At 53.0% G+C, this 25,413-nt stretch overlaps 3 protein-coding genes across 3 annotated transcripts; all 3 read left to right on the top strand.

Moving 5' to 3' along the window:
* Positions 1-578: 578 nt before the first annotated feature.
* Dnaaf3 (dynein axonemal assembly factor 3) lies at positions 579-8,709 on the top strand. Its single transcript, XM_052180428.1, has 12 exons — positions 579-637; positions 728-816; positions 1,350-1,492; positions 2,072-2,165; positions 4,715-4,872; positions 5,137-5,319; positions 5,514-5,639; positions 5,759-5,881; positions 6,203-6,320; positions 7,458-7,569; positions 7,727-7,801; positions 7,880-8,709. The coding sequence occupies exons 2-12, from the start codon at positions 732-734 to the stop codon at positions 8,289-8,291; spliced, it is 1,629 nt and encodes a 542-aa protein (XP_052036388.1). The 5' UTR covers positions 579-637; positions 728-731; the 3' UTR covers positions 8,292-8,709.
* A 1,063-nt stretch (positions 8,710-9,772) lies between these two features.
* Tnni3 (troponin I3, cardiac type) lies at positions 9,773-12,666 on the top strand (the record flags this gene model as incomplete). The annotated part of the gene is made up of 6 exons (XM_052159488.1): positions 9,773-9,856; positions 10,292-10,333; positions 10,632-10,763; positions 11,116-11,205; positions 11,855-12,031; positions 12,492-12,666. Coding segments are annotated over 6 exons (609 nt in total), but the record flags the coding sequence as incomplete, so codon positions are not given.
* Positions 12,667-16,317: 3,651 nt separating this feature from the next.
* Positions 16,318-24,706, top strand: Tnnt1 (troponin T1, slow skeletal type). Its single transcript, XM_052159621.1, has 13 exons — positions 16,318-16,349; positions 16,460-16,473; positions 16,853-16,879; positions 17,073-17,105; positions 18,176-18,197; positions 19,300-19,363; positions 19,632-19,748; positions 20,059-20,136; positions 20,771-20,884; positions 21,248-21,357; positions 22,044-22,134; positions 22,238-22,278; positions 24,542-24,706. The coding sequence occupies exons 1-13, from the start codon at positions 16,318-16,320 to the stop codon at positions 24,585-24,587; spliced, it is 789 nt and encodes a 262-aa protein (XP_052015581.1). The 3' UTR covers positions 24,588-24,706.
* The last annotated feature ends 707 nt before the right edge of the window (positions 24,707-25,413 follow it).

A 25,413-nucleotide genomic window follows, 5' to 3' on the forward strand; every position in this document is an offset into this window, starting at 1 on the left:
ACAATCCTCAAACCAAGAGCCCAGGAGGACTGCTGTAACTCGAATACAGAGGAACCCTGACTCAAAAAGAAGAGGAGGGAGAGGAGGGGGAGGAGGAAGTGGGGCGAGGAGGAGGGGAGAGAGAGGAGAAGGAAGAGGAGAAGGAAAGAAGAGAGAGGGGGAAGAGAGGGAGGGAGAGAAAGAGAAAGAAGGAAAGAAAGAAAGAAAGAAAGAAAGAAAGAAAGAAAGAAAGAAAGAAAGAAAGAAAGAAAGAAAGAAAGAAAGAAAGAAAGAAAGAACAGGGGAAAATTTTCGTTCAGTTCTGATTTAATTTGAAGCAGCAAGAAGCTCGGTCCTGCCTTTTCTAGAAATTTGAACGGGTCCAGAAAGCAGGCACCTTACTCCAGCCTGGCTGTCGTTATGACAACCGCGTCCTCCGGACCACCCCGCAGCCATCTCTCGGAGGAGCTTCTATTGGTCAAAAGTTCCTTTTCACGTTCATTGGTCAGTTGATAGTTGATAATGCAAAACCACCTGCTCCCATTGGATGATGGTTCAGAGTGGGCGAAGCCCTGGGAGACAGTTGTGCTGGCTTTCAGGAGCTCGGCTCAGGACCTTGCAGGAGAAGCGTCACCTACGGATATTTGAAAGAATAAAGGTGAGGGGTTTAACGTGGAGGCAAAGGGGCAGCGAGAAAGGGCGGGCTGGGAAGGACAAGTGTGGAATTTCCAGGATTCCTGTCCTACAGAGCGATGACTACGCCTGCGGGCTCTGGCGCCGGCTTCGGTACAGTGTCCTGGTGGGGTCTGTCCCCGGCGCTGGACCTACAGGCTGAAAGTGAGTCTACCCTAGGACCACACGGTCTTAGACAGAGGGGCCTTTCCAACTCCAACTGTGGACTGTGCGCACAGCCCACAGCGCTTGTGTCTGTGGTAGGGGGATGCTGGTGGGGTGTGCATGCCAACGTTCCCTAAATTAACTGGCTTGGGGACAGGGATACCCCCAGAATATTTTTTTTGTTTTGTTTGTTTTGTTTGTTTTGTTTGTTTTTGTTTGTTTGTTTGTTTTTTCAAGACAGGGTTTCTCTGTGTAGCCCTGGCTGTCCTGGAACTCACTCTGTAGACCAGGCTGGCTTCAAACTCAGAAATCCACCTGTCTCAGCCTCCCAAGGGTTGGGATTACAGGCGTGCGCCACCACTACCCGGCTAGAATTTTTTTTTTTTTTATAATACTAAGTTCTATAAGGCAAAGGTATCGCTGTTTTTGGAATCCAGGCTTGGGGGTACCAAGCCTTCTGGTTTCTTAAATTCTAAAGTTAGCTGCAGGAGACCAGACGACCACTCCCTCGCCGGCCTCTATCATCTTGCCAGGTCCTCCTGTAGACCCAGATTCACAGTCGAAAACAGAGCGCAAGGTCCCAGAGCTGGATGTCCTGCTGTTAGGTTCCGTGGATGGGAGACACATGCTGCGGACGCTGGCCAGGGCAGCGCTCTGGCCTCTCAGGAGGTTCAATGTAAGTTAGGATTCCGGGGTCGTGGAGGGAGCGGTATGGACGCCAGATTCCTGATCCCTTAAGAGAAGAGAGGATTGGAACGAAAGTTTCCAGATCCTAGAGCCGTGGGATCGGAAACGGTGGAAGCTGGGAGTCTCTGCCCCATATTCCAGGGACGTAAGGTCTTGGGGTTTGAGGCCACCGGGCTTCCGTAAGAGCGAGAGCCCAGGAATCAGGAGTGGTGCTAGGAATGATCTGGAATCTAGATTTATGGCTTGAGAGGGGCCTGGCGAGCCTGATCTAGTAGTTGAAGCCTGTAACTGTAGCTTCTCTGGAGGCTGAGACAGGAGAGGCATCTCAAGGCTAGCCTGGGCAACAGAGAGTTCAAGGGCGACCTAGTGAGACCTCGCCTCACAACAAAAAACGGAAACCGGGGTGGGAGGGGGAGGGGGAGTGCTGGGAATATAGTTCAGTGGTGGCTCTAACTTAAACAACAAGGTCCCTGGTTGGCTTCCATCTCCACACGGGGAGGGGTGTGGAGGAAGGCGGGTGTTCCGGGCTCCTAGATCTGCAGATCTGTCTTGTCTGTCGCCCTTCCAGTTTTATGTGCTGGAGAATAATCTGGAATTGGTGGCCCGACACATGCTGATCTTCAGTCTAGCCCTAGAGGAGCCTGAGAAGATGGGGCTCCAAGGTCAGGTGCTTAAAGACTCTAGCATTCAGGGGGCGGGGTGGTGGTGGTGGTGGGCGGGGCAGGTACATCCTTAATCCTAGCACTCAGGATGCAGAGGCAGGTGAATATGAGTTCGAAGCCAGCCTGGTCTACAAAGCAAGTTCCAGGACAGCCAGGGCTACACAGAGAAACCCTATCAATCAATCAATCAATCAATCAATCAATCAATGAAACAAAAGACTCTAGCATTCAAAGTCAAGGCTTCCTCCCACTCCCAAAACCTTCCGACGGTGTAATTTAAAACTTTGGAGTTGGGATGGGACTGGTAGTGCACACTTTTAACCCCAACACTCAGGAGACAGGGGCAGGTGGATCTCAAAGAATTCAAGGCCAGCCTGGTCGACATAGTGAGATCCAGGTCAACCAGGAATGGTAGTAAAGACCCTGTCTCAAAAATACAGAATAAATGAAACTCTGGAGACGTAGCTCCGTAGAGTGCTATTGTGCACAAAGCCCTGGTATGCTGACACAAGAAGTCACCGCACTTGGGAGGTGGCTCGGAGGTTCAGAAATTCGGGCTGTCTTTGGCTACATAGAGTTTTAGGTTCTGTGGGGCACGTAACATGCCATTTCAAAAAACAAACGAAGGGAGTCTGTGGAGATGGCTCAGCTGGTCAGGGTGCCTGCTGTCACACTTGATGGTCTGGGGTTCATCCCCGGGACGGGAAGAGAGCTGTCTTCTGAAAGTCATCATCTGATGCCCACACATGTGTCATAATAGGAGCACATGCTAAATAAGATGTAAAAGGCAGAGAGAGAGAGAGAGAGAGAGAGAGAGATCTTCAGTCTTTATTTCCTATTTCATCCTTTGCAAAATGCGTGTCCCAAAAGGTCCTCCACTACTGTGGGTCTTAATATGTGTTAATTTAACGAGTGCACGTGCTCACCACGGACCACAATGTCAGCCCCGGGAGGTGGGAGGTGGTTCTCTCCTTCCACCTTGTGAGCCTCAAGGATAGATCCTTAGGCTCAGCAGCAGGCGTCCTTACCCACAGAGCCATCTCGCCATCTCTACCAACAGGATCCCATGTGAGGTTCTTAGAAAAATGTGTAGTGTTTGGCGTATAACACCAGCTCAAGGCCGGGCGGTGGTGTCACACGCCTTTAATCCCAGCCCTTGGGAGGCAGAGGCAGGTGGATTTCTGAGTTCGAGGCCAACTTGGTCTACAGAGTGAGTTCCAGGACAGCCATGGCTACACAGAGAAACCCTGTCTCGAAAACAAAACAAAACAAAACAACTAAAAACACTAAAAAAAAAAAAAAAAAAAACCACCCCAAAACAAAACAAAACAAAACCCTACCAGCTCAGTTTTCTCCTTCCACCACTTGTATCCCAAAGTCCAAACTCATCAAACTTGGTTGCAGGCACCTTTAACCCTTGCCCTCTGGCCCCCAGGTCCCGTAACTCAGTACGGCTTAGTGCATCTGAATGCAGTGTTTAGGGGTAAGAGGCACTGAGGAGTTAAGACAGACATATTGTTGTGGATCAGACTGGCTTGGACTTTTGGGGATCCTCCTGTCTCAGGCTCCACAACGACACTGGAGATCATAGACACAGGTTGCTCTGTTTTTATTGTAAGTATAGTTGGTCATTGACACTCGCAGCTCAGGGCATTGAGAATATATTGTTCTTAAACAACTCGAACTTAGTTTATCTGCAGTTCTCTTCTGTAATATTTGTAAGATTCTAACACACACACACACACACACATACACAATTTGGTAGAATGCACATGGAAGTCCCTTTGGTTTCTTCCAACCTTTGTGTTTGTTTGTTTTTTGAGACAGGGTTTCTCTGTATATCCCTCACTGTTCTGGAACTTCTTCTACAGAGCAGGCTGACCTCGAGCTCCGCGATCCGCCTTCCTCTGCTTCTCAAGAGCTGGGATTAAAGTTATATGCCACCACCACCCAACGGGTTTCATCCTTAATACCAAATGAAAAAGACAAAAATTTTAAAAAATGGTGTTACAATATTAAATTATTTCATCTTTATCGTGGAGTTTGGAGTGTTTTGATTTGGTTTTGTTTTGCTTTGTTTTCAGATAAAGTTTTATTGGGTTCCAGGGGCTATGTCACATTTTTCTGACCTCAGAAAGATCTTGCACATGGTGCACAGATGTACACGCACACACACGCGCACGCGTACACACACACCCCGAATAAAAAGTTTAATTTATTAAAAACATATTTTAAAAATAGGCTTGGGGGCCGGGCGGTGGTGGCACATGCCTGTAATCCCAGCACTTGGGAGGCAGAGGCAGGCGGATTTCTGAGTTCGAGGCCAGCCTGGTCTACAGTGCGAGTTCCAGGACAGCCAGGGCTACACAGTGAAACCCTGACTCGAAAAAACCAAATAATAAAAAAAAAAGGCTTGGGGATATATGTCAGCTCGCCTTGCTTTTGGGAAGCCCCCTTCCATCAGCAGTGCTGGGTGGTGGTTGCCGTCCCTGGATTGGTGCAGTTTGCCGAGTCTCCCACCCTGTTTCATCTTTTCCACCTCCCTCCAGAGCGGAGTGACACCTTCCTGGAGCTGTGGGGGAACGCGCTGCTGCGACCCTCGGTGGCTGCCTTCCTGCGCGCTCAGGCCAGCCGCCTGGCTAATCTGGTCCCGGAGCCTGACCTCCTGGAGGAGCAACTGCCCTGGCTTAGCCTTCGGCTGCTCAAGGTGCGGCAGCTGCACCCCCCACCTTTGTTGGGAGAAGGGGGTTTGCTTGAAATTTGGGTGGCTGCGGGAAGAATGGAATTGAGGGGCTGGAGCAGGCTGGCGTGTGGGGGTCCCAAGTCTACCTCCGTGACTCCCACTACTGTGGCCTAGACTTTGATCTCTGGGTCTCATTTTTTTCCACCCCCATAATCGTTACTACCTAAAGGGACAGAGGGGAACCCTCATTGCATCTCTGTCTCTCTCCATGTTTCCCTGGCTGTACAGTTCCGCGAACGGGATGCCCTGGAGGCCGTGTTCCGCTTCTGGTCAGGTGGGGAGAAGGGACCCGAAGTCTTCCCCATGAGTCGCCTCTGGGACTCGAGGTTGCGCCACTACCTGGGTTCCCGCTACGATGCCCGGCGTGGGGTTGCCGACTGGGACCTGCGCATGAAGCTGCATGATCGAGAAGTAAGCAAGCCCTGGAGCAGGTGGCCAGCATCTGAGGCCAGAGGGAGGGAAGAGGGCTGAGGACTAGACTCCTAGGTCTGAGAAGGAGGTGGGTCTGGACCCTGGAGCTTGCAGTGGGAGGAATTCCTATAGGTTCAAGGTTGGACTTCCTATAGCAGCTTAATCAGAGCTTTGTTTCTGATCCTCCACTCCAGGCCCAGGTCATCCATATCCAGGAATTTCGACGCTGGCGGGACACAGGAGTTGCCTTTGAACTCAGAGACTTGAGTGCTTACCACGTGCCCAACAGGACTCTGGCGTCGGGTCGCCTCCTGAGCCACGTGCGTGCCTACTCAGGCCTGCTCTGCCTATTTTAGGTATCTGCCGGTAAAGGTCCCCAATCTGGACCTCACTCGCGATCTCATCCTCTTGGTTTTGTTTTTGTTTGTTTTTTTCCCAGCGTGGGGAACGCGTGGCTGCGCGCGGATACTGGGGCGACATCGCCACAGGGCCCTTTGTGGCTTTTGGCATCGAGGCGGACGACCAGAGCCTCTTCCGGACGAGTAACGGACAACCAGTCAAGGTGTTAGGGCCAGCAGACAGGTCCCCGCTCTCTGCCTTCCAAGCCTGCCTTTTCTGCCTAGTAGCCGCGACCCTTTTTTGAGCTCCGTCCCTTATTTTGGTCCAGTGTCTCCATACAAGTAACAGGCTCTGTCCCCAACTTCTTGGTCCCTCTCTCGGAGACCTCTGATTCAGTACTCTTACTAAGTCCTGAATCCAGCCCTGGAAAAGTAACAAGGAATTATAGTTTGGGGCTGTGTCACCTGTACACAGTAAGCCCCTTCCCTACCCACCCCTGATGTCCCTAGCCTTACATCGGCCCCTCCCCCTTTCTCCTGGGCAGACTGCAAGCGAGATCACACAGCACAACGTTATAGAGCTGTTCCGAGAAGTGGCCACCTGGAGGGGCCCGAGAGCCATCCAGGGGACCGTGGAGGAGACAGCGTCGCCTGAGCCAGACGGTAGGGAGCCAGCAGCTGCAAACAGGTTTGGAATACCTGGGCAGTTGATCTCTCTTGATGTTAGTTCTCTTTCTCTCTCTTGTTCTCCCTTTCCCAAACCCTGACACCGCGAGTAGAATTCTTAGCCCACTATAGAGTTCTAACTGGGAAGCTCCGCATTCCTCCCTACGCATTTTCCCTCCACGGAGTCCAGCTGCCCTTCTTTCTATTCCGTTACCTTAACTCATCTCTCCCTGGGCGCATGTTCCTTTAGTCAAGGGACCACCCACTTTCTTTCCTGTCTGTAAAACGGGTCTCTGCCTCGTGGACCCACCTCCTCAGATTTGCAGCAATCCAGCTCAGCGAAAGGATAAAAAAGGGAGGCTTCTAGAAAGACATGGAAAGTCGACAAGATAGCTCTTCAAGGAGAAGTGCTTGCTGTCAGGGTCCCGCAGCCCAAGTTCCATCTCTGGGATCCAATGGTGGACAGAGAGAGCTGACTCAGTAAAGGCTGTCACCTGACCTTCTCACACACACCGTGGCACACACCATCACACACACACACACACACACACACACACACACACACACATCACTCTAAAGAAAAGGCCAAGAAAGCTGATCATGGGGTGACAGTCACCCCAGCTCAGAAGGCTGAGGCGGGAGGAAATTGAGACCCTGGTTTGGGTCACAATTCCAGATATCTTCAGCTACAAGATGAGAGCCTGACTCAAAAGCGAAGAACAAGGGATGTTAACTCCAATATTCTTTGCCACTTGTGTGCGCATCTCTTTGACTTTCTCTCAAGATTTATATTCCTAGCTGGGCTGTGGTGGCGCGCGCCTTTAATCCAAGCATTTGGCAGGCAAAGGCAGAGACAGGCAAATCTCTGAGTTCGAGGCCAGCCTGGTCTACAGAGTGAGTTCCAGGGACAGCCAAGGCTATACAGAGAAACCCTGTCTCAAAAATGTGTGTGTGCCTTAGGAGACCACAAGAGGGCGCCATATCCCCAGACACCAGAGTTAGAGGTGGTTGTAAGCTGTCTCACTTGGGTTCTGGGTGCCAAACTCAGGGTCTCCGAATGAGTATCAAGCCCGCTTAGCAACTGAGCCAGCTCTTCGGCCCCAGAGCTGATCTTTTTCTTGCCCTTTCTTCCAGTGCCTGCTCAAGAACCCTTCACTATCCACTTTCTGCCTCTCGATTCTTCGCAGACTCTCCATCACAAGACTTGCTACCAGGGCCGGTTCCAGCTCCTCTATGTGTCCTGCGGGTAAGTGGGACACCGATGGACTCAGTGAGACCTAGGACTGGGCCCCAGTTTTCTCCTTGTCAGGATCCGGGACTTCGGCGTTGCAGTCTCCATCCTGCTCTGGGCCTTCGTCCCCACCCGTGCATCTCAGCTCCTGGTCCTTTCTTTCCTCCCTCAGGATGATCCATCTTCTCAGCCCTGAGCTCGGGGCTTGCGTGGTCCCCGGAGGGAACCTGGTTGTGGAATTAGCTCGGTGAGCCAGAGGAGTGGGGTGGGAAGGTCCCAGCTGGGCCAAAAGTCAGGTCTCCTCACACACGCGTTCCTAAAATAGGTACTTGGTGGACCTGCGACCCAAGGAGTTGAAGGCGTTCTCCGACCGCGTGGCGGAGATAGCGCGGGCGGCTGGGTTCGCCCCTCACCCTGCGACCAAACCCTCGGAGACCTTTGCGCGCTTCTACAAGTTAGGAGACTCTACTCGGGGTGGCGGACACTCAGCTGTGGAATCTGGATCCGCGCCCTCTGAAGTCCTGGCCCCTCCCGCAGAATCGATAGACCCACCCCAGGCTGACCAGGCCCCCTCTCTAGAGGCGGTGAGCCCCGCCAAGGTTGACCAGACCCCGCCTCTAGAGGCAATTAGCCCACCCCAGGCTGAGCTATTCCTGCCTCTAGACGCGATCGACCCTCCCCAAGCCTGCCTGGCTCCTCCTCCGGAAGTAATAAGCCCACTCCAGGAAGCTCTGTAATGTCCTCGGTGAATGCACCCACTTTTAACTGCTGAAGCAGGCCCAGGGATTGATACCAGCTCAGCCTACGGCTGGAATGCTGTGTCACTCACTCAGGGTTCCTTCTCAACCCCAGTGATATACGTAGAATTTCAAATTCCTACCCTGGAACTCTCAGTCCTACTCTTCGGGGGTGTGGGTGTGTGGGTGTGTGGGGTGTGCGGGTCCTAGATTGTTATCTGAGACTTATCCTGGCAAGGACTGCAGGCTGAAGATACAACCCTGGGCTCCAGACCCTCGCTTTTGTCTTGGGCCTTTCCTGACATGCTACTTATGTGAAGGACAAGGACATAGCCTCCCTTGAATGTGATTCGAATAAAAAGAGCAGGGTCACCTGTGTGTCCTGTCCTCCATCGGTCTCCAGTGCCAAGAAGGGGGTGGGAGCGGGGTGGCCCCCGATTGTGGCTTTCCAAGTGGATTTGGCTGAATTGCACAGCGGTGAAGGTTGAGGATGCAGCGTCCTACACCAGAATCTTCAAACTAAACAAGCTAGGCCACTGAAACTGATAGAAACACGGGGGAGAGAAAGGACGTACTAAGTCTCAGAAAGACTACAGGTGTGAGGACAGAAGGCCGGCCTAGATTTCTGGGTCTGAACACGGGAAGCCGAAGTGTGGACTCTTGGATTTGAGAAAAGACGGACCTTGTTCCCGGGTTACCTAAGTCTGAGGGAGAAGGGAGCTGGGGCGCAGGGTCAGAAGGAGGAGGCGTATGGGTCCTGGGCACCTCGGTTGACCCGACTGCAGCTTTGCACACGGCTCCCCTCACACCCTGTTACATCCTGGGCAGGGGAGGAGACCGCAGTATATTTAGTCTTTGTCCTCGCCCCTTATCTCAGTGTCCTCAGTGCAGCTCGAGCAGCCCAGAGGGAACACAACCTCTAGAGACCTCCAAGGTCACCGCGGACACCCTTCCAGGACCCTCCAGGAATCTCCAATCCCGTTCTCTTCCTCTGGAGATCAGCATGGCGGACGAGTATGTGAATCTTGGTCACCCTGGACTGGAGACCCCCAAGGAACAGGGAGTGGTGCAGTCAGTCTTGAGGGTCCATGGGAGTGTGTAGTCAGGTTGGATACTTGTCCTGAGATAGCAGGAGGCAAGGGTGGTTGGATTTCTGTAGACATGAGTTAAGAATTTGGGCATCAGACTCTTGGGGCTCGGGGGAGTGGAAGAGGTAGCCCCAACCTTTTGGTCAGGGGAGAGGGGGGGGACCACCGTCCATTATTTCCTCATCCTCTTCACCGTTTCTCTGATTCCAGGAGCAGCGATGCGGTGAGCGCTGTGAGCTAAGAAGGGGGTAGGGAACCTTCGGCCCAGAGTGGGTGCTGCGGGAGAGGATTGGGGACCAGCGGGCAGGGGAACCCGCCGCTAGAGGTGAGGGATCCGGCAAGGACGGGATGGGAGGGTTGGGGTAGTGATGCAGCCTGCTTCAATTCCAGGCTGGAGAATCCCAGCCCGCGCCTGCTCCTGTCCGACGCCGCTCCTCCGCCAACTACAGAGCCTATGCCACGGAGCCGCACGCCAAGGTGGGGCGGGGGTCCCAGAGGACGGGCTTCTGGGTTCAGAATCCTCTGAGACCCACGAAGGGGCAGCACCAAGGTCTTGGAAAGGGGTGGTAGCACTTCGGAGATGGGCAGATTCCTATGGGTGGGGCAGAATTTCAGAAAGGTGCAGGTTGAGGTTGGTGACAGCTGCCTGTGGGAGGAACTCCTCCGCCGACTGCAAGGCTGAGGCGTGGGCGTGGTGGTTGACCGTGGGAAGACAGGCACTGTGCCGCTCTGGTCAGAGATAAAGGTTGGTGGATGGGAGCGAGGGGCGTGGCTTCCAGTGGACTTAGCATTCTGCTCGAAGAATGGGTGACCCGAATGGGTATGCACTCGAGTGGGTGGTGGTGCCTTGCAGCCCCGCCCAGTGTCCACTCTGGGACCTCACACTGACCTTTCTCCACCTCACTTTGGCAGAAAAAGTCTAAGATCTCCGCCTCCAGAAAACTTCAGTTGAAGGTGATGATGAGGTCGGAGGGGCGGGCTCTGGTGGGCGGAGGCTTTGGGGAGTGGTTTCGTTTCCACGTGTGTCAACCTCCTACACTCCCCCCTACACACACACACACACACACACACACACACATGTGCGCGCATGTAGAAACGAGGCAGTTTTTGAATCAAAGACGCAAAGTTAAATGTTCCGATATTCTGTGTCTCTGGAAGATGGAAGGAGTTTTTTTTTTTTTTTTTTTTTTTTTTTTTTTTTTTAAATTCTTAACTTTCTGGGACTCTGCTGTCTGCTCCAACCATTCCGCAGACTCTGATGCTGCAGATTGCGAAACAGGAGCTGGAGCGTGAGGCGGAGGAACGACATGGAGAGAAGAGGCGCGTCCTGAGCACTCGCTGTCAGCCTCTGGAGTTGGATGGGCTGGGCTTTGAAGAGCTTCAGGTACCTGTTTACAAAGCAGGGGTTCCCGATGAGCCTGGACCCGAGGTTCCTCCTCTCTGGCCTGGCATCCCCTGGGTATCAGGAGCACGAGCGCCATCTCCAGTTTTGCTCAGGACCTGCAGTCTTTATGCCAAGCAATACATTCAACCTTAAGACTTCAAAAGCCAGTGTGTTTCTCTAGCCTCTATCAGCGGGAGTCGCAGAGTTCTTGGCTCCTGGCCATCTTTCTTTATGTTCCCTAGAGTGAAGATTCCTTTCACCTGCTCCTTCCTCAGCCCCAGAGGTCTCCTCTCTCAGATCAGGGACCCCAGTCTCCAGCCTCCCTCTCAGCACCCGTGCGTTCTCTCATCAGGACTTATGCCGGCAGCTTCACGCTCGCGTGGACAAGGTGGATGAGGAGAGATATGACGTGGAAGCGAAGGTCACCAAGAACATCACCGAGGTGGGCAGCCTGGGGAAGTCCAGGTACCTCCACGTCAGGCTGAGATCTCAGGACTGAAGCTTCAGGCTTGGGGCTGTGGGCGCTTGTGCTTGAGATAACTCTAAGCAGAAGGCAGGCAGTGGCATGGGTACGTTGTGGCAAAGGAAGCTGTTTCTGCAAGGTAGAGTCTGGGTGGCACAAACAGGCCTGTAGAAAGCGGGCGTTGAGTTGAGCTCTGGGACAGCGGAGAATGAACAGCGCGTTGTTAGGTCGCGTCGCGTTAGAAGCTTTGGTGGACGGGGCTGGATGGGGCGTCAGGAAGAACATGGAGTTGCGGGTTGGGGGCTTTAATCTGGGGCCAGAGGGGAAGAGAGGAGGAGGCTTGGATACAGAGAGCAAGAAAGGGATAAGGGCTGGGCGATATTGGCGCACGCCTGTAATCCCAGCACTTGGGAGGCAGAGGCAGGCGGATTTCTGAGTTCGAGGCCAGCCTGGTCTACAGAGTGAGTTCCAGGACAGCCAGGTCCACACAGAGAAACCCTGTCTCAAAAAACCAAATCCAAAAAAAAAAAAAAAATAGGGATAAGGGGGAACTGTTTATTAGAAGAGGTGTTCAGGAAGGAAGCAGAGAGAAGATGGGATCACCAGGCCCCATAGGGTCCTTTCCCAGATTGCAGATCTGACCCAGAAGATCTATGACCTGCGTGGCAAGTTTAAGCGACCTACCCTACGAAGAGTGAGGATCTCTGCAGATGCCATGATGCAGGCGCTGCTGGGGACCCGGGCCAAGGAATCCTTGGACCTGAGAGCCCACCTCAAGCAGGTGAAGAAGGAGGACATTGAGAAGGTGAGTGAGGGCTGGGGTGGGAGGGCAGGTGCTTGGGATATGTGAGTGGCCACAAGGTCCAGACAGAGAGCAGTCGAACTCAGGGCCCTAGGAAGAACCTACTGATAAAGAGAACTCAAGAAGTCGGAGGGGAAGACAGTGCATTAGGGAGAAAGGAGGTAGCGAGGGGCAAGAAGTGAAAAAAGACTGGGGGTGCATGAGAGACACAGGAAGTGCTTGGAGGAGACAGGAAGTACAAGGGGAGACAGGAAGTGCGTGGGGGTGACCGGAGGTACACAGGAAGATGGGAAGTGATTCCAGGAAGTTTGCCAGGTTGACTGAGGGGACAGGAAACGCTCTAGAACCATATTTTCAGGTAGGCGTCCAGCACAGAATGGTCTAGCAAGCTAGAGGGCAGATAAAGGCTCTTCAGGAGATAGAGACCAGCAAGAGTCCTTAACCTCTGACCTTCCACCTCCAGGAAAACCGGGAGGTGGGAGACTGGCGCAAGAATATCGACGCACTAAGTGGGATGGAAGGCCGCAAGAAAAAGTTTGAGGGTTGAGGCCATGGCACGCACGCCGTGCTCTGAAGGACGCCCATGGTGCCCACGCTGGGCTCTGAAGGACGACGTCCCTGAGGAATAAACCTCTCTAAACTGGAAGCGACTCTGTGTCGGCTACACTGGGGCACTCGGGAAGGGTGCGGGCAAAAGAGGGTTGGTGTCCCTCAGAGCCATGTGGGGTGTAGTCCCAGGCAAGTTTCTAACATGGGCTGCAACAGAGGGCATAAAACATACCAAACCCAAGGAAAGATGTGCAAGCGGGCCCCAGCTTGCTCTGGGGTTGAGAGAACTGGCTGTTTTTCTTAGAGGATCCAGGTTTGATTCCCAGCACCCACATAGCAGCTCAAAAGATCTGTAACTCTAGCGCCAAGAGAGTCTATGTCCTCTTCTGGTTATTGCTCAGACAAGCAAACGATCTATGCATAGTACAATTTTTTTATTAAAAATAAATTTTTTAGAGTAACAAGAAAAGAAAAATCGAAACACAGATATATTCCTCGTGAGACTGACAGACGATGGAAATCCTGTAAGAGGCAGAGATAGGAAAGTAAGCCAGGTGTGGTGGCAGAGGCAGCTGGATCTCTGTGAGTTCGAGGCCAGCCTGGTCTTCATACTGGATTCCAGGACGACCGTAGTGAGAGCCTGTCTCAAAAAACCCCCAACCAAAACCAACCAACTGACCATCTGACCACCCAACTAATAACCACACCAATAACCACAATTTCCCCTACAGACAGACATATGGCCCAGATACACAGTCCAGAAGTGATACAGAAACAGCTTAATACAGGCAGACATACCCCCAGAAACACACAAGGACAAAACTGTAGGGAGCTGCTTGCCCGTTAACTGTCGTTAACTGTTAACAAGTCCTTATTTGGGTGGAGCCTGTTGAGTCTTGCGCCTTCCCTGGGGATACAACCTATCAGCAATGCCCACGTGGCTAAGCCTGATTGGCTGGCTATTAGTATTTAAGGGCTGGGCTGATTCTCTCAGGGTCAGAAGAAGAAGAAGTACAGGGGAGAAGAAGTACAAGGGTCCTGAGTAAACTGCTTGAAGATCTTCCTGTGTTGCGTCATTCCTTGCCGGCGAGGGTGGTCGCAACACAAAACCACAGAGAAATTGTGTGAATCCTACCATGTGAAAGAGGAAGCTGGAGGATCAGGAGTTCAAGGTTATCCTTAGTTACACAATGAGTTCTAGGCTAGTCTGGGCTACATGGGACCTACTACATGGGACAGCTTTCATTCTAAATCTTTTATTCCACTCCCACCCCCAATAAAAAAGCTGGGCTGTGGTGGCACACTACTTTAATCCCAGCACTTGGGAGGCAGAGGCAGGTGGATTTCTGAGTTCGAGGCCAGCCTTGTCTACAGAGTAAGTAGACCAGAGTGAGACAGAGAAACCCTGTCCCAAAACCAAAAACCAAACAAGCAAACAAAAACTATGCATAATTTCACAGCAGTTCAGACGACAGACAGACAGACAACAGATGGACACATACACACACACACACACGGGGGGGGGGGGGGGGGATCAAAAAGAGTCCAAACCCAAGAGGGGTTTGTCCAAAGCCAGCACACCCACAGAAGCAGAACTGCAGCGCCTTAGGCACAGAGCGAGCAAGGGTTTGCAGGCATTGATTTCCCTGGAGTTCAAGGTCACCGCTTGACTGGGAGTGGGGGTTGGTGGTGGGAGGATACTAAAAAAGATCCTTGTCAGTTGGAAAGAGGAGGGGCGGGGAGGGTGAGGGCTCTCTACCCTGACACCCCATCCCTCCCTCCCTCCTCCCCACACCTGCTTCCCAGCTTTAGCCGCCTGTTGTCACCATGGTGGAATTCTGGTGGTAGACAAAGGGGTGGGGGTGGGGAGGGGGGAGACAGTTGGACAGAGACAGGGAGGGGAGAGATGGAGGAATAGGGGGAAAGAAAGACACAGAATATACAGACGGAGGCCAGAAACAGGCCATAAGAGAAGTCTGAGAAAAGCCACAGAGGTAGAAATAGGAAGCCTCACCTAAGACATCCCTGTGTCTTTAAGCTCCTTTTCCCTGTATTGTTTCCAGTCTTGGGGACTCCAAAGCACTGGGCATTGTTGGATACCCTAAGAGGGCTTGAGGGGTAGCCTGGACCCTACGGTGTTTGCTGATGGAAATCCAACAGGGATCTCGAAGCAGATGACAGGTGTTGGACCCGGGAACTGGATGGAGCCAGAGGGGGCAGAGGATGGGGGATGGTGTCTTAACCTCGGAATCCTCGCCCCCTCCTCCAGCCTGGGGCGGGGCCCAGACATAGTTATAAACCCAGGGGTGGCGTCACTGTCCGCAGAAGCCTCAGACTCCCTCTACACCATCTGTGGACCCAGCCTTAGGTAATCGGGCTCTGAGTTCTTCACACTGATGTCTTTGGGGAGTGGGGACCAGGTGTGACCATGGGGACAGAATCTCCTCTTCTTCTCTCCTCTTCCTTTTCCTCTTTCTCCTCCCCCCTCCTTTTCCTCTTCCTCCTTCTTTTCTTCTTCCTCCTCTTCTTTCTTTGAGACAATAGTCTCATTCTGTAGCCCAGGCTGGCCTTGAGTTTGCAGTCCTTCTGCCTCCTGAGACAACCCAGCTAAGTCTGAGCCTTTGGGAAGATTTGGGGTGGCAAGGGTGGAGAAGTAGAATCTGGGGGTTATGTAATCTGGGGGACAGTCCAGAAATCCCAGTGCTCAAGAGGTTGAGGCAGAGGATCTGGAGTTCAGGGACAGCCTGAGAAAGAGCAAGGTCCTGTCTTGGAATACAAACAAACAACTATTGGGGACAGTGGCGCCTGTTGTCCTGAAAGGGACCTCTGAGGCTGTCTGTCAGGTTTTATTTGAGGACCTTGTACCTGGGGGCCAGCCAGGTGCAGGCTGTAATCTGATGTTCTGGGAGGCAGAAGAATCAGGAATTCAAGGTTATCCTTGGCTACATAGTGAATTTAAGTTTGGGCTATATGAGACCCTGTCTCAACACCACCCTCCGACCCTCCCCCAGTCCTGTGGGTCTTGGACTGTAAGTGCCCAGACACTAGTATGAATCGGGCACCCAATCTAGAGATGCAGAGATTTCTCAGTCTCACATAGCAGGGGCATAGGCTTTGAATCTCAGAACCTATGGATACTGCGCTTTGAGGGGTTCACCCTTGGGGGTGGCCTTCAGGCCTTGAAAGAAGCAGAGTTTGGAGGAGGGAGCTACTGTTTTTAGGGGCTCAAGAAGGAGCTGCTCTTGATACCTCCATCACTTTGAGAATGAGGGGGAAAGAGGGACAGGATGGAAGGAATCCTAGGCAAATGGAAGGGGCTGTGGGGAGGAGGGGGCAGTGGGGGTGGGGTAGGGGAGCCCCACTTCTCCAACTCCTTATTGGGAAATGTCCTCTGTTTCTCTGTCTGTGACATTTCCCCAAAATAGCACCAGGGGTGGGGCAGCTATTGTCTTCAAATTCTGTCCCTTTTCCAGTATCTCCTAATCCCTCCTGGGATCAGGTTCTCATAGACCTGTCACAGGACAAAAGAAGACAGCTGTGGCGACGGCTGCTTGCTCGCTGTAGGACTGGGGCCTGGCCTCCATGGGCTGGGCTGGGCTGCGTGCCAGCTTTCCCTGACCCAAGGGTCCAGACCCCATCATCCCCCCCCCCCAGGCTCAGGAGTCTAGGCACCACCAGCCCCCTGCCTTGGGGACCTATCTCACCCGGCCTCCTTTCTCTGGTCTGCAGGTCACTCCAGGATGTCAGACACTGAAGAACAGGAATATGAGGAGTGAGCGATGCAGTCTGGGGGTTTGGGGGCTGGCAAGGTGGAGAGGTCATCCTATCCCAAGATGTCTAACTGTCCTCTCTTCCCGTTTCTCTCCTTGTTCATGTCTCTAGGGAGCAAGCAGAAGGTGAGTGGGCAGTGAGCCGGCCTCATGGGGAGGGTAGGCCTTCCGGAGTTCTGGCTTGGAGGAGGCAGGCTCACGGAGCAGTCCAGCCCCACTTTGGTGTAAGGGTACAGGTGAGGCGTTCTGAAGCTGTTCTCAGAAAACCCCTGGCAGCAACTGACAATGTTCCCCTGTTCCAGCCGCAGCTGGGGCACAGGGGGTCATCGTGTTGACCCAATCTCCCACCCAGGATTAGGGCTTGGACCCCAGGGCTGAGGGAAGAGGGCTGAGACTTGATCTCCTGGGTCTGAGCGGGGAGGACCGAGGCTAATCTCTGAGTCTCCGGGACGCATTCATTCGATGCTTCAGCGTTCCTAACGTTGTGTGTCCCCACTCCTTCCAGATGAGGAAGCGGTGGAGGAAGAGGACGGTGAGGCTTGAATCCCACAGGTCTCTCCCTAGGCCTTGGGAGGGGGGTAGAGGAAGGGACGCTGTGCTGGGCTGGAGGACCCTGGGTCCACTCTGACAGCATCTCGCTCTCTTCCCACCCATCTACGCTTCCGTGTGGTTGCTCCTTCCCGCACCTCCCTCCCGATCCTCGCTTCTCCTCCTGCCCCGCCCAGCCCCCGAGGAGCCGGAGCCGGTGGCAGAGCGAGGTAACCATAGCTTCTTCGCTTCCTGGGATTGATTCGGGGTGTCTGGGGACCCCCTACATCATCAAGTCCGCAATCCGCCATCACCCATCAGCTCCTGGGCCGGCCCAGCCTGATCCTTTAAGCCCCTAGGGCCCTGCGCCCTCTGGTGGAAGCGAAGGGAAATTGCTTGGCGTGGTTTTAACCTTTTCCCTTCCTTCAAGGGAGCGAGCCGTGTGTGCAAGCCTTCGTTCCAATCTTGAAAGAATGCTTACTAGAAAAGCTGAGTGTTGGCGGAGAGGCGCCCCATCTCCTCTCCCTTTGACCCTGACCCTGTATGTTATATCCGCTATATACATTCGAAGGTTGGGGCCTGAACTTTTCAATCATATGTTTTGTCTGTTTTTGAGACTGGGTCTCAGGTAACCCAGGCTGACCTCAAACTTTGCAGCGCCTTTCCTGCCTCAGCCTCTTGAGTGCTGGGATCACAGATGTTCACCACCGTGCTCGGTTTGGTTATTTAGAGTTTTGTTTTTGAGCCGGTCTCCACCTGTAGTTTAAACTGGCCTGAAATTCAATATATATACTAGGTTGGCCTTGAACTCTTAGCAACTCTCCTGCCTCAGCCTCCTAAATCCTAAGAATCACAGGCATGAGCTGAGAAACTTAAACTTTAGGGTACCACTAAGAAGTGGGAGTGGGGGATTCTGTGTCCTAAGGGAGCAGGGGCTGGGGGCAGAGATCTGGGGTCTCGGAATGAAGAGAAGCAATGGGGTCCCTTCCATTGCTGGGTAGGTTAGGGGAGGCAGGATACAGGGGTAGACATGATTGTAAATAGTCCAGGAGTTTGGTCCTTTGGGCTTTCAGAGGCCTGAGGGGGGGGGGAGGTGTTCCCCACACCAGTGCAGAATGTATATCTGATGCGAGTGACCCTCTTCCCCCCCTTTTCTCCTCCTCAACTTCCCTTCCCTCTCCTAATGTCCTTTCCCCAGCCCTGGGCTCTAGGTCGCCCCTGGGTTTCCTCTTAGGAGTGCCAAGCCTCCCTCTACCCAACTCTCACTAATTATCTTTTTGTATTCTCCCATTGCCGCCAGAAGAAGAGCGCCCCAAACCCAGGTGAGGTGCTACAGGGCGGGTGTGGGTTCCGTGTCTCCGCGCTCATGCCCCCCCACCGAGAGAGACAGGGCACCCAAAAGGCAGAGGAATGAGGGCGCGAACACGGCCAACCTTAATTCTTAAAGCAAGGAGTTGAGGACCTTCCTACATTGTGAAACAGGTCCAATACCAAAGAAAGAGGTTAGGTTCTGGAACGCCCACACCGCGGGTGGGGGGTGAGGGTGGGGGTGGGGACTCTGTGTTGGACCAAGGCCAATCAAGGAAGGCTACCCGAGGGAGGTGATAACCTGGATCCTTGCTAGTTGAAGGACAACTGTAGTCAAGGAAAGCCATTTCCTACACGCAAAGTTAGTGGTTATATATAAAACCCACGCTGGATGCAGCACCAGGTCATCGCGAGAGTATGACTGAGCCAGGGGGCCCAGGGCAGACCCTGGAAGCTCACCGAGCTGAGAGGAGGCCTGGGGTGGATGTTAGGACCAGAGCGTGGAGCTGCTTGGAGGACGGACAGCCATTAGAGAGGTTGCAGGTTGGAGAGTTACCACTGAGCCACGCCCCCAGCCCCTTCCTTTGGGATTCTACTCAGGACTCTCATTCCCAGCCTTGCGGTCACTTTTTATTTTGAGGCAGTGTCTCTTTAAGTTTCCATGGATGGCAGCTGGGTGGTGGTGCACGCCTGTAATCCCAGCACTTGGGGGGCAGAGGCAGGCAGATTTCTGAGTTTGAGGCCAGCCTGGTCTACAGAGTGAGTTCCAGGACAGCCAGGGCTACACAGAGAAACCCTGTCTCGAAAAACCAAAAACCAAAAACCAAAAACCAAAAAAAAAAAAAGTTTCCAGGGATGGCTCTCTAGACCAGGCAGGCCTTGAATTTGCATCAGACTTCCAGACAGCTAGGACAACAACAGATTTGTGCCACCAGGGCCTGCCAGGTTTTACAAGTATGCCAAACCAGGCAAACCAACGTATTCAAACTGTATTTCCCTGACTGTGGTCTCCACACAGGCTGGGGTGTGGGGGCAGCCGTCATTTGAACAGCTTGTGGCAAGGCAGGGGAGGGAGGCCAGCCTGTTGATGAACTCTACCCATTTCTATCGACACAGCCGCCCTGTGGTGCCTCCTTTGATTCCCCCGAAGATTCCAGAAGGGGAGCGTGTGGACTTTGATGTAAGTGACAGATGTCCTACCCCAGACGCAGCTGTAGGATTCTTGGCGCCTTGAGCCCATTCTGACAAGTGCCCCACTATGCTCCCTTCTTGAAAACCCTGGATTCCCCCCCCCCCCCCCCCCCCCCCCCCCCGTCCTGTTAGCAAGGAATGTTTTGCTGACATCTGCCGGAAGTCATGCCAGCAGGCTGTCAATCATCACCTGGGGCTGGACTGGGGCAGGCTCTAGAGCTCTGCCCCGCAGCCAGCCTCACGGGCTCCCTCTTCAGGACATCCACCGGAAGCGCATGGAGAAAGACTTACTGGAGCTGCAGACGCTCATCGACGTGCACTTTGAGCAGCGGAAAAAGGAGGAGGAGGAGCTCATTGCGCTAAAAGACCGCATTGTGAGCCGGGAAGGCCGGGTCGTCCATACATCTGGCTTCCCTCCCCTCCCTCCATGTAGTGCTTTGGGGTCTCTGGGAGAAACAGTGGGCACATTTGGCGGGTCGCTCCAGTATATATTTCTATCAGGAGTGCATTTTGGAGGCTGAGGCAGGAAGATTACCGTGAGTTCGAGACTGTCTCAGAAAAGAAAATTAAGTGATAGAAACTATACTTATTTCGTTTGTCGACTGGTGGAGGGATAACTTGTGGGAGGGGGTATCCTCCAATAAACCCCCTTCCCTGCCCTAATCTTCCCCTTAACACCCCTAGGAGAGGCGTCGCGCAGAGAGAGCTGAACAACAGCGCTTCAGAACAGAGAAAGAGCGAGAACGCCAGGCCAAGCTGGCGGTGGGTGTCTGACCTTTCCCTGTAAAGAATCCTTTCTTTCTTTCTCTCTTTCTTTCTTTCTTTTCTTTCTTTTTTTTTTTTTTTTTTTTGAGACAGGGTTTCTCTGTGTAGCCCTGGCTGTCCTGGAACTCACTCTGTAGACCAGGCTGGCCTCGAACTCAGAAATCCGCCTGCCTCTGCCTCCCAAGTGCTGGGATTAAAGGCGTGCGCCACCACCGCCCGTCAGAATACTTTATTTCCCGTGTTTGGTACCCGCTGCGGTTCTCAGAAAGTCCCCGTAATGTGTAGCATAAGGATTTTCCTATGGGAAGGGTGAACAGTGCATATAAATAAAACCTCTACTGCTGATCTACCTTCAGGAATGGCTGGATTAAGAGACTCAAGCCATAGCACAAAGCCTGCGCTTTGGTGGGTGTGATGGGCTCAGACCGGTTATCCCAGCACAGGAGAAGCTGTGGCAGGAGGATTCCTATGAATTTGAGGCTAGCCTGGACTATGTACCAGGTTGAGGAGTGGATCCCTCCATGGCTTCGACTTCACTGGTCATGAGGCTGAGCCCTCAGCTGCCCAGGCTGGGCCTTCCCTCCTCAGATCCTGTAGGGCCACATGGAGTGAACCCACGTTGTTCTCACAGGAGGAGAAGATGCGGAAGGAGGAGGAGGAGGCGAAGAAAAGGGCAGAGGATGACGCCAAAAAGAAGAAGGTTCTGTCCAACATGGGAGCTCATTTTGGGGGCTACCTGGTCAAGGTGAGTCAAGTATCAATCTACAGTGACAGGGACTGCAGTGACTGTAGATGACAAGTAGGTGAGGGAGACACTCTGCTGATCGTCTCTGTCCCTCTTCTGCCCACAACGCTCCTCTGACGGTGCCTGGGGGTTTGGGAAGAAGACTGGGGCCTGTACCTACATTCGAGGGAGGAGGCATGGAGCTTGAATTCCTGAGTCTGAGGAAGGAGGAGCCTGGGGCTCTGGGACTGAGGGAGGAGGCTGAGGCTGGACCCCTGGACTGAGGGAGGAGGCTGAGGCCTTGCATCTGGGGGAGGACACTGAGTGGATTTAGCCTCCAGGTTCCACCCCTGTCTTGGGACTCCCTCCCCCCCCCCCCCCCAGGCAGAACAGAAGCGTGGGAAGCGACAGACTGGTCGGGAGATGAAACTCAGGATTTTGTCTGAGAGGAAAAAGCCCTTGAACATCGACTACATGGGGGAGGAGCAGCTCCGGTAGGTCCCGGCAGCTCTCACAAGGCTTCCACAGGCGAGACTCTGGGTCTGACCCTTGGTACTGGGTTACTTCAGGCAGTGGGCACTCTGTTTCCTGGCCACTGCTGCTTTCTGTGTTCAAAATGTCACTCAGATGCAAGCTACCCTATGGCTGGTATGGCCTATAGTGTCTGGCATCCACAGTGCCCCCTCCCGCATTTAGGTGGAATTGCAGCATTCAGGGAGGAGGGAGGAGGGAGGAGGGAGGAGGGAGGAGGGAGGAGGGAGGAGGGAGGAGGGAGGAGGGAGGAGGGAGGAGGATCAGTTAAGGGTCCTCCTCTGCTGTAGATTGAGTAGGATTCTAGACTTAGCTAACATAAGATCTTGTCCCAGAAACCAAAACTACACACACACACACACACACACACACACACACACACACACACACTGAAAGTAATAAATAAAAACCATTTTCACTCTGGGGCTCGTAGCCATTAATTTTCCTTCTCTCCATTGGAAGACTTCTGTTTGGGAACTTCCGGTTCAGAAAATGGCCACACACTCAGCGGGCAATCTTAGCAAGAGTGTAGCAACTATACCAATCCCAAAAGAGACTCGCTGCGTGGCTTGGGGTGGGTGTCTCAACCTCTCTGGACTCAGAAGGCAGCCTGGATCTCGCTGCATCCGGGTCCTTCTCCACCTGCCAGGGAGAAGGCCCAGGAACTGTCAGAATGGATCCACCAGCTGGAATCAGAGAAATTTGACCTCATGGAGAAACTGAAGGAACAGAAATATGAGGTGAGACCTGCCTGCCTCTGCCGGGGCCCAGGCTGGGTGAACCCCAGGGTGGCAGGAGGGCCCCGGCTGGGCATCTACCTAGCACGGTTTTCCTGCTCCACAGATAAATGTGCTCTACAACCGCATCAGCCACGCCCAGAAATTGTAAGTGCCACTCCCAACCTCCACATACTGCCCCTTGTGTTCCCTCCGTCCATTGTCCGTTCGTCTGTCTGTCCGTCCGTCCCTCTGTCCCCTCCCTCCCTCCCTCTTTCTGCTGCTTCTGCACACGCTGCCCTTTTGGCATTTCTGATCTTTGTTTCCCTAGACATCCTATCCTTATCAGTTCTTGTGGGTTTATTTATTGGCCTTTTTTCCCTCTGCTTAACGTGTTTATTATTTCAAGACAAAGTCTTACTTGGTAGTTCAGGCTGACCTAGAACTCACTGTGTAGCCCAGGCTGGCTTTGAATGTGTAAGCAGATCTTTTGGCCTCAAATCAGCGGAATGCTGGGATAGTTGATGTGACTTACCATTCCTGTTTTTTGGTTGGTCTGCTTATTTATTTATTTATTTGTTTGTTTGTTTATTTATTTATTGGTATTTTGGTTTTGGTTTTTTTAAGACAGGGTTTTTTCTGTATAGCCCTGGTTGTCCCTGGAACTCACTCTGTAGACCAGGCTGGCCTCTAACTCAGAAATCCGCCTGCCTCTGCCTCCCAGAGTGCTGGGATTACAGGCGCGCACCACCACTGCCTGGCTTGCTTATTTATATAAGCTATGAAGCTGAGGCTGGCCTTGAACTACTGATCCTCTGGATTCAGCCTCAGGAGTGCTGGGATTATTGACTACACTACAATCCTTTGCATTTCCTTATCAGCTCCATAGGTTCCAGCCTCCCTCCTTCTCTGTGTCCCGCCATCTCTTTTCTTTCTGAGTATATATTATTTTACACCATTTTTTGCATCATATGTTTGCATACACACGTGTGTGTGTGTGTGTGTGTGTGTGTGTGTGCATGTGTATGTGTGTTTGCGTATGGGTGTATGTGTGTGTTTGGGTATGTGTGTGTGTGTGTGATTGTGTGTATGGGTGTGTGTGACTGTATGTGTGTATGAGTGGGTGTAAGCATGTATATGTGTGTGTGTATGTATGGGTGTGTGCGCCCACAGAGACCAGACCAGTTTGGATCCACTGGAGCTAAATTACAGGCAGCTGTGCACCACACAACATATGGAATGTGCTCGGAAGACTTAGAAGACTTGCTTTCTTCTTTCTTGCTTGTGGTCCCAGAGATAGAGCTCAGATCTTAGGTTCAGCTGCAAGCTCCTTTGTCTGCTAACCCATCTCACTGGCCCCTCCCTCTCCTGCCAGTTCTCCTCCTCTCTATTTCTTCTTATTAAGACAAGGTATCCTGTAAGCCAGAGTGACCTAGAACTCTATTTGTATTTGAAGCTGCCCTTAAACTTTTGACACTTGTCTGCCGCCACCTTCCAAGTACAGGGATTACGGAATCGTCGCGCGCGCGTGCACACACACACACACATACACACGTATGTATGTATGTATGTATGTATTCTTGCTATGTAGCCCAGGCTGTCCTCACACACTTCCTGGTCCTCCCACTTCATCCTCCTCAGGGCTGAGGTCGCTAGTGTGCTGGCCACACCGCCCAGGCTTCATGGTGCTTCCTGCTCAGTCTCTGTCTTTTCCTAGCCTTTTCTGTGCCCTCCCAGTCTCCCTAAGCCTGTTGCATGGCACCACCTCTAGCTAACCCTTCTTTCACGCACAAGCCTCTTACACATAAATTTGCATGAGTTCTCCTGTGAACTAACCCAAGAAGTCAACTCCCACCAACTACTGACTGGGCATTATCTGAAAGAGCTGCGCTCAACAGGGGGCGTGGCTCAGTGGTAGAGCCCCGCCTAGAATCCCCCAGTGAGGGGCTGGGGGCGTGGCTCAGTGGTAGAACTTCTGCCTAGAATCCCCCAGTGAGGGGCTGGGGGCGTGGCTCAGTGGTAGAGCCCCGCCTAGAATCCTCCAGTGAGGGGCTGGGGGCGTGGCTCAGTGGTAGAGCCCCTGCCTAGAATCTCCCAGTGAGGGGCTGGGGGCGTGGCTCAGTGGTGGAGCCCCTGCCTAGAATCCCCCAGTGAGGGGCTGGGGGCGTGGCTCAGTGGTGGAGCCCCTGCCTAGAATCCCCCAGTAAGAGTCCTGTTTTGTGGCTCAGTGGTGGAGTACTTACTTAACATGGGAGAGGCCCTGACTCAGTGCCCAGTACTGCAAAAAAGAAATAGCGCTGCTGGCCTCTGCTCCCGGCTTCCTCTGGGAGGGGGTGGGTATTTGGTGGACTTCCTGAATTTTAAAGACGCTGTGTTAAGCTTTTCTCGGAGGCTCAGAACCTCTTCCTGACACCGCCTTCTTTTCCCACAGCCGGAAGGGGGCTGGGAAGGGTCGAGTCGGAGGCCGCTGGAAGTGAGGCTGCCAGGACGCGTCCGCCTTAAGGAGCCCAGGAGTGCGTCCCGTCTGTAACTCAAAATAAAGTGTCCCCAGGCATCTGCTTAAGTTCTTCAGGGTTGTTATTATGTGGCTGGCTGTATGGGTTGATTGACATCTCCATATTGCCTGGGAGAGTCATCAACTGTCATTAAAGAGATTTCGAGTTCATGGCTGTGAGCACAGCTTGTCCGGAATTCGTGAGACCCTGGGTTAAATCTCCAGTTCTGCTTAAACTAGACTTGATGGTGAGTGACAGGAATCCCAACATTTGGGAGGTGGAGACAGAAGGTTCAGGGTTTCAAGGTCATCCCTTGGCTACACAGTGCGTTCAAGACCACCCTGGGCCATGTGAGATTCTGTCTCAAAAAATAATGACAGCACAGCGGGTAGTGGCGCAGGCCTTTAGTCCCAGCACTCGGGAGACAGGCAGGCTTATCTCATGAGTTCGAGGCCAGCCTGGTCTACAGAGTGAGTTCCAGGGCAGCCAGGGCTACACCAGCAAACCCCATCTCAACAAACAAACAAAGTAACTCCTGCGAGTTGCCCGCTGACCTCCACGTGTGTTGTTATAAATGAGCATACATGTGCAAATGAATGATAATTAACAAGAGAGACGCGGTTCTGGAGCAGGAGAGATGGCTCAACAGTTAAGAGTTTTGCTGCTCTTCTAGAGGACCCAAGATCAAATCCCAGCACCCATGTCAGACAGCCCACAATAGCCTGTAGCTCCACCCACAGGAGACCCGGTGCCCTCTAGTGGTGTGCTTGTGTACTTGCATACATGTATAGACACATACAGTCCTAAA

Source organism: Apodemus sylvaticus, chromosome 1 (assembly GCF_947179515.1).
Source record: "Apodemus sylvaticus chromosome 1, mApoSyl1.1, whole genome shotgun sequence".
Classification (NCBI taxonomy): domain Eukaryota; kingdom Metazoa; phylum Chordata; class Mammalia; order Rodentia; family Muridae; genus Apodemus; species Apodemus sylvaticus.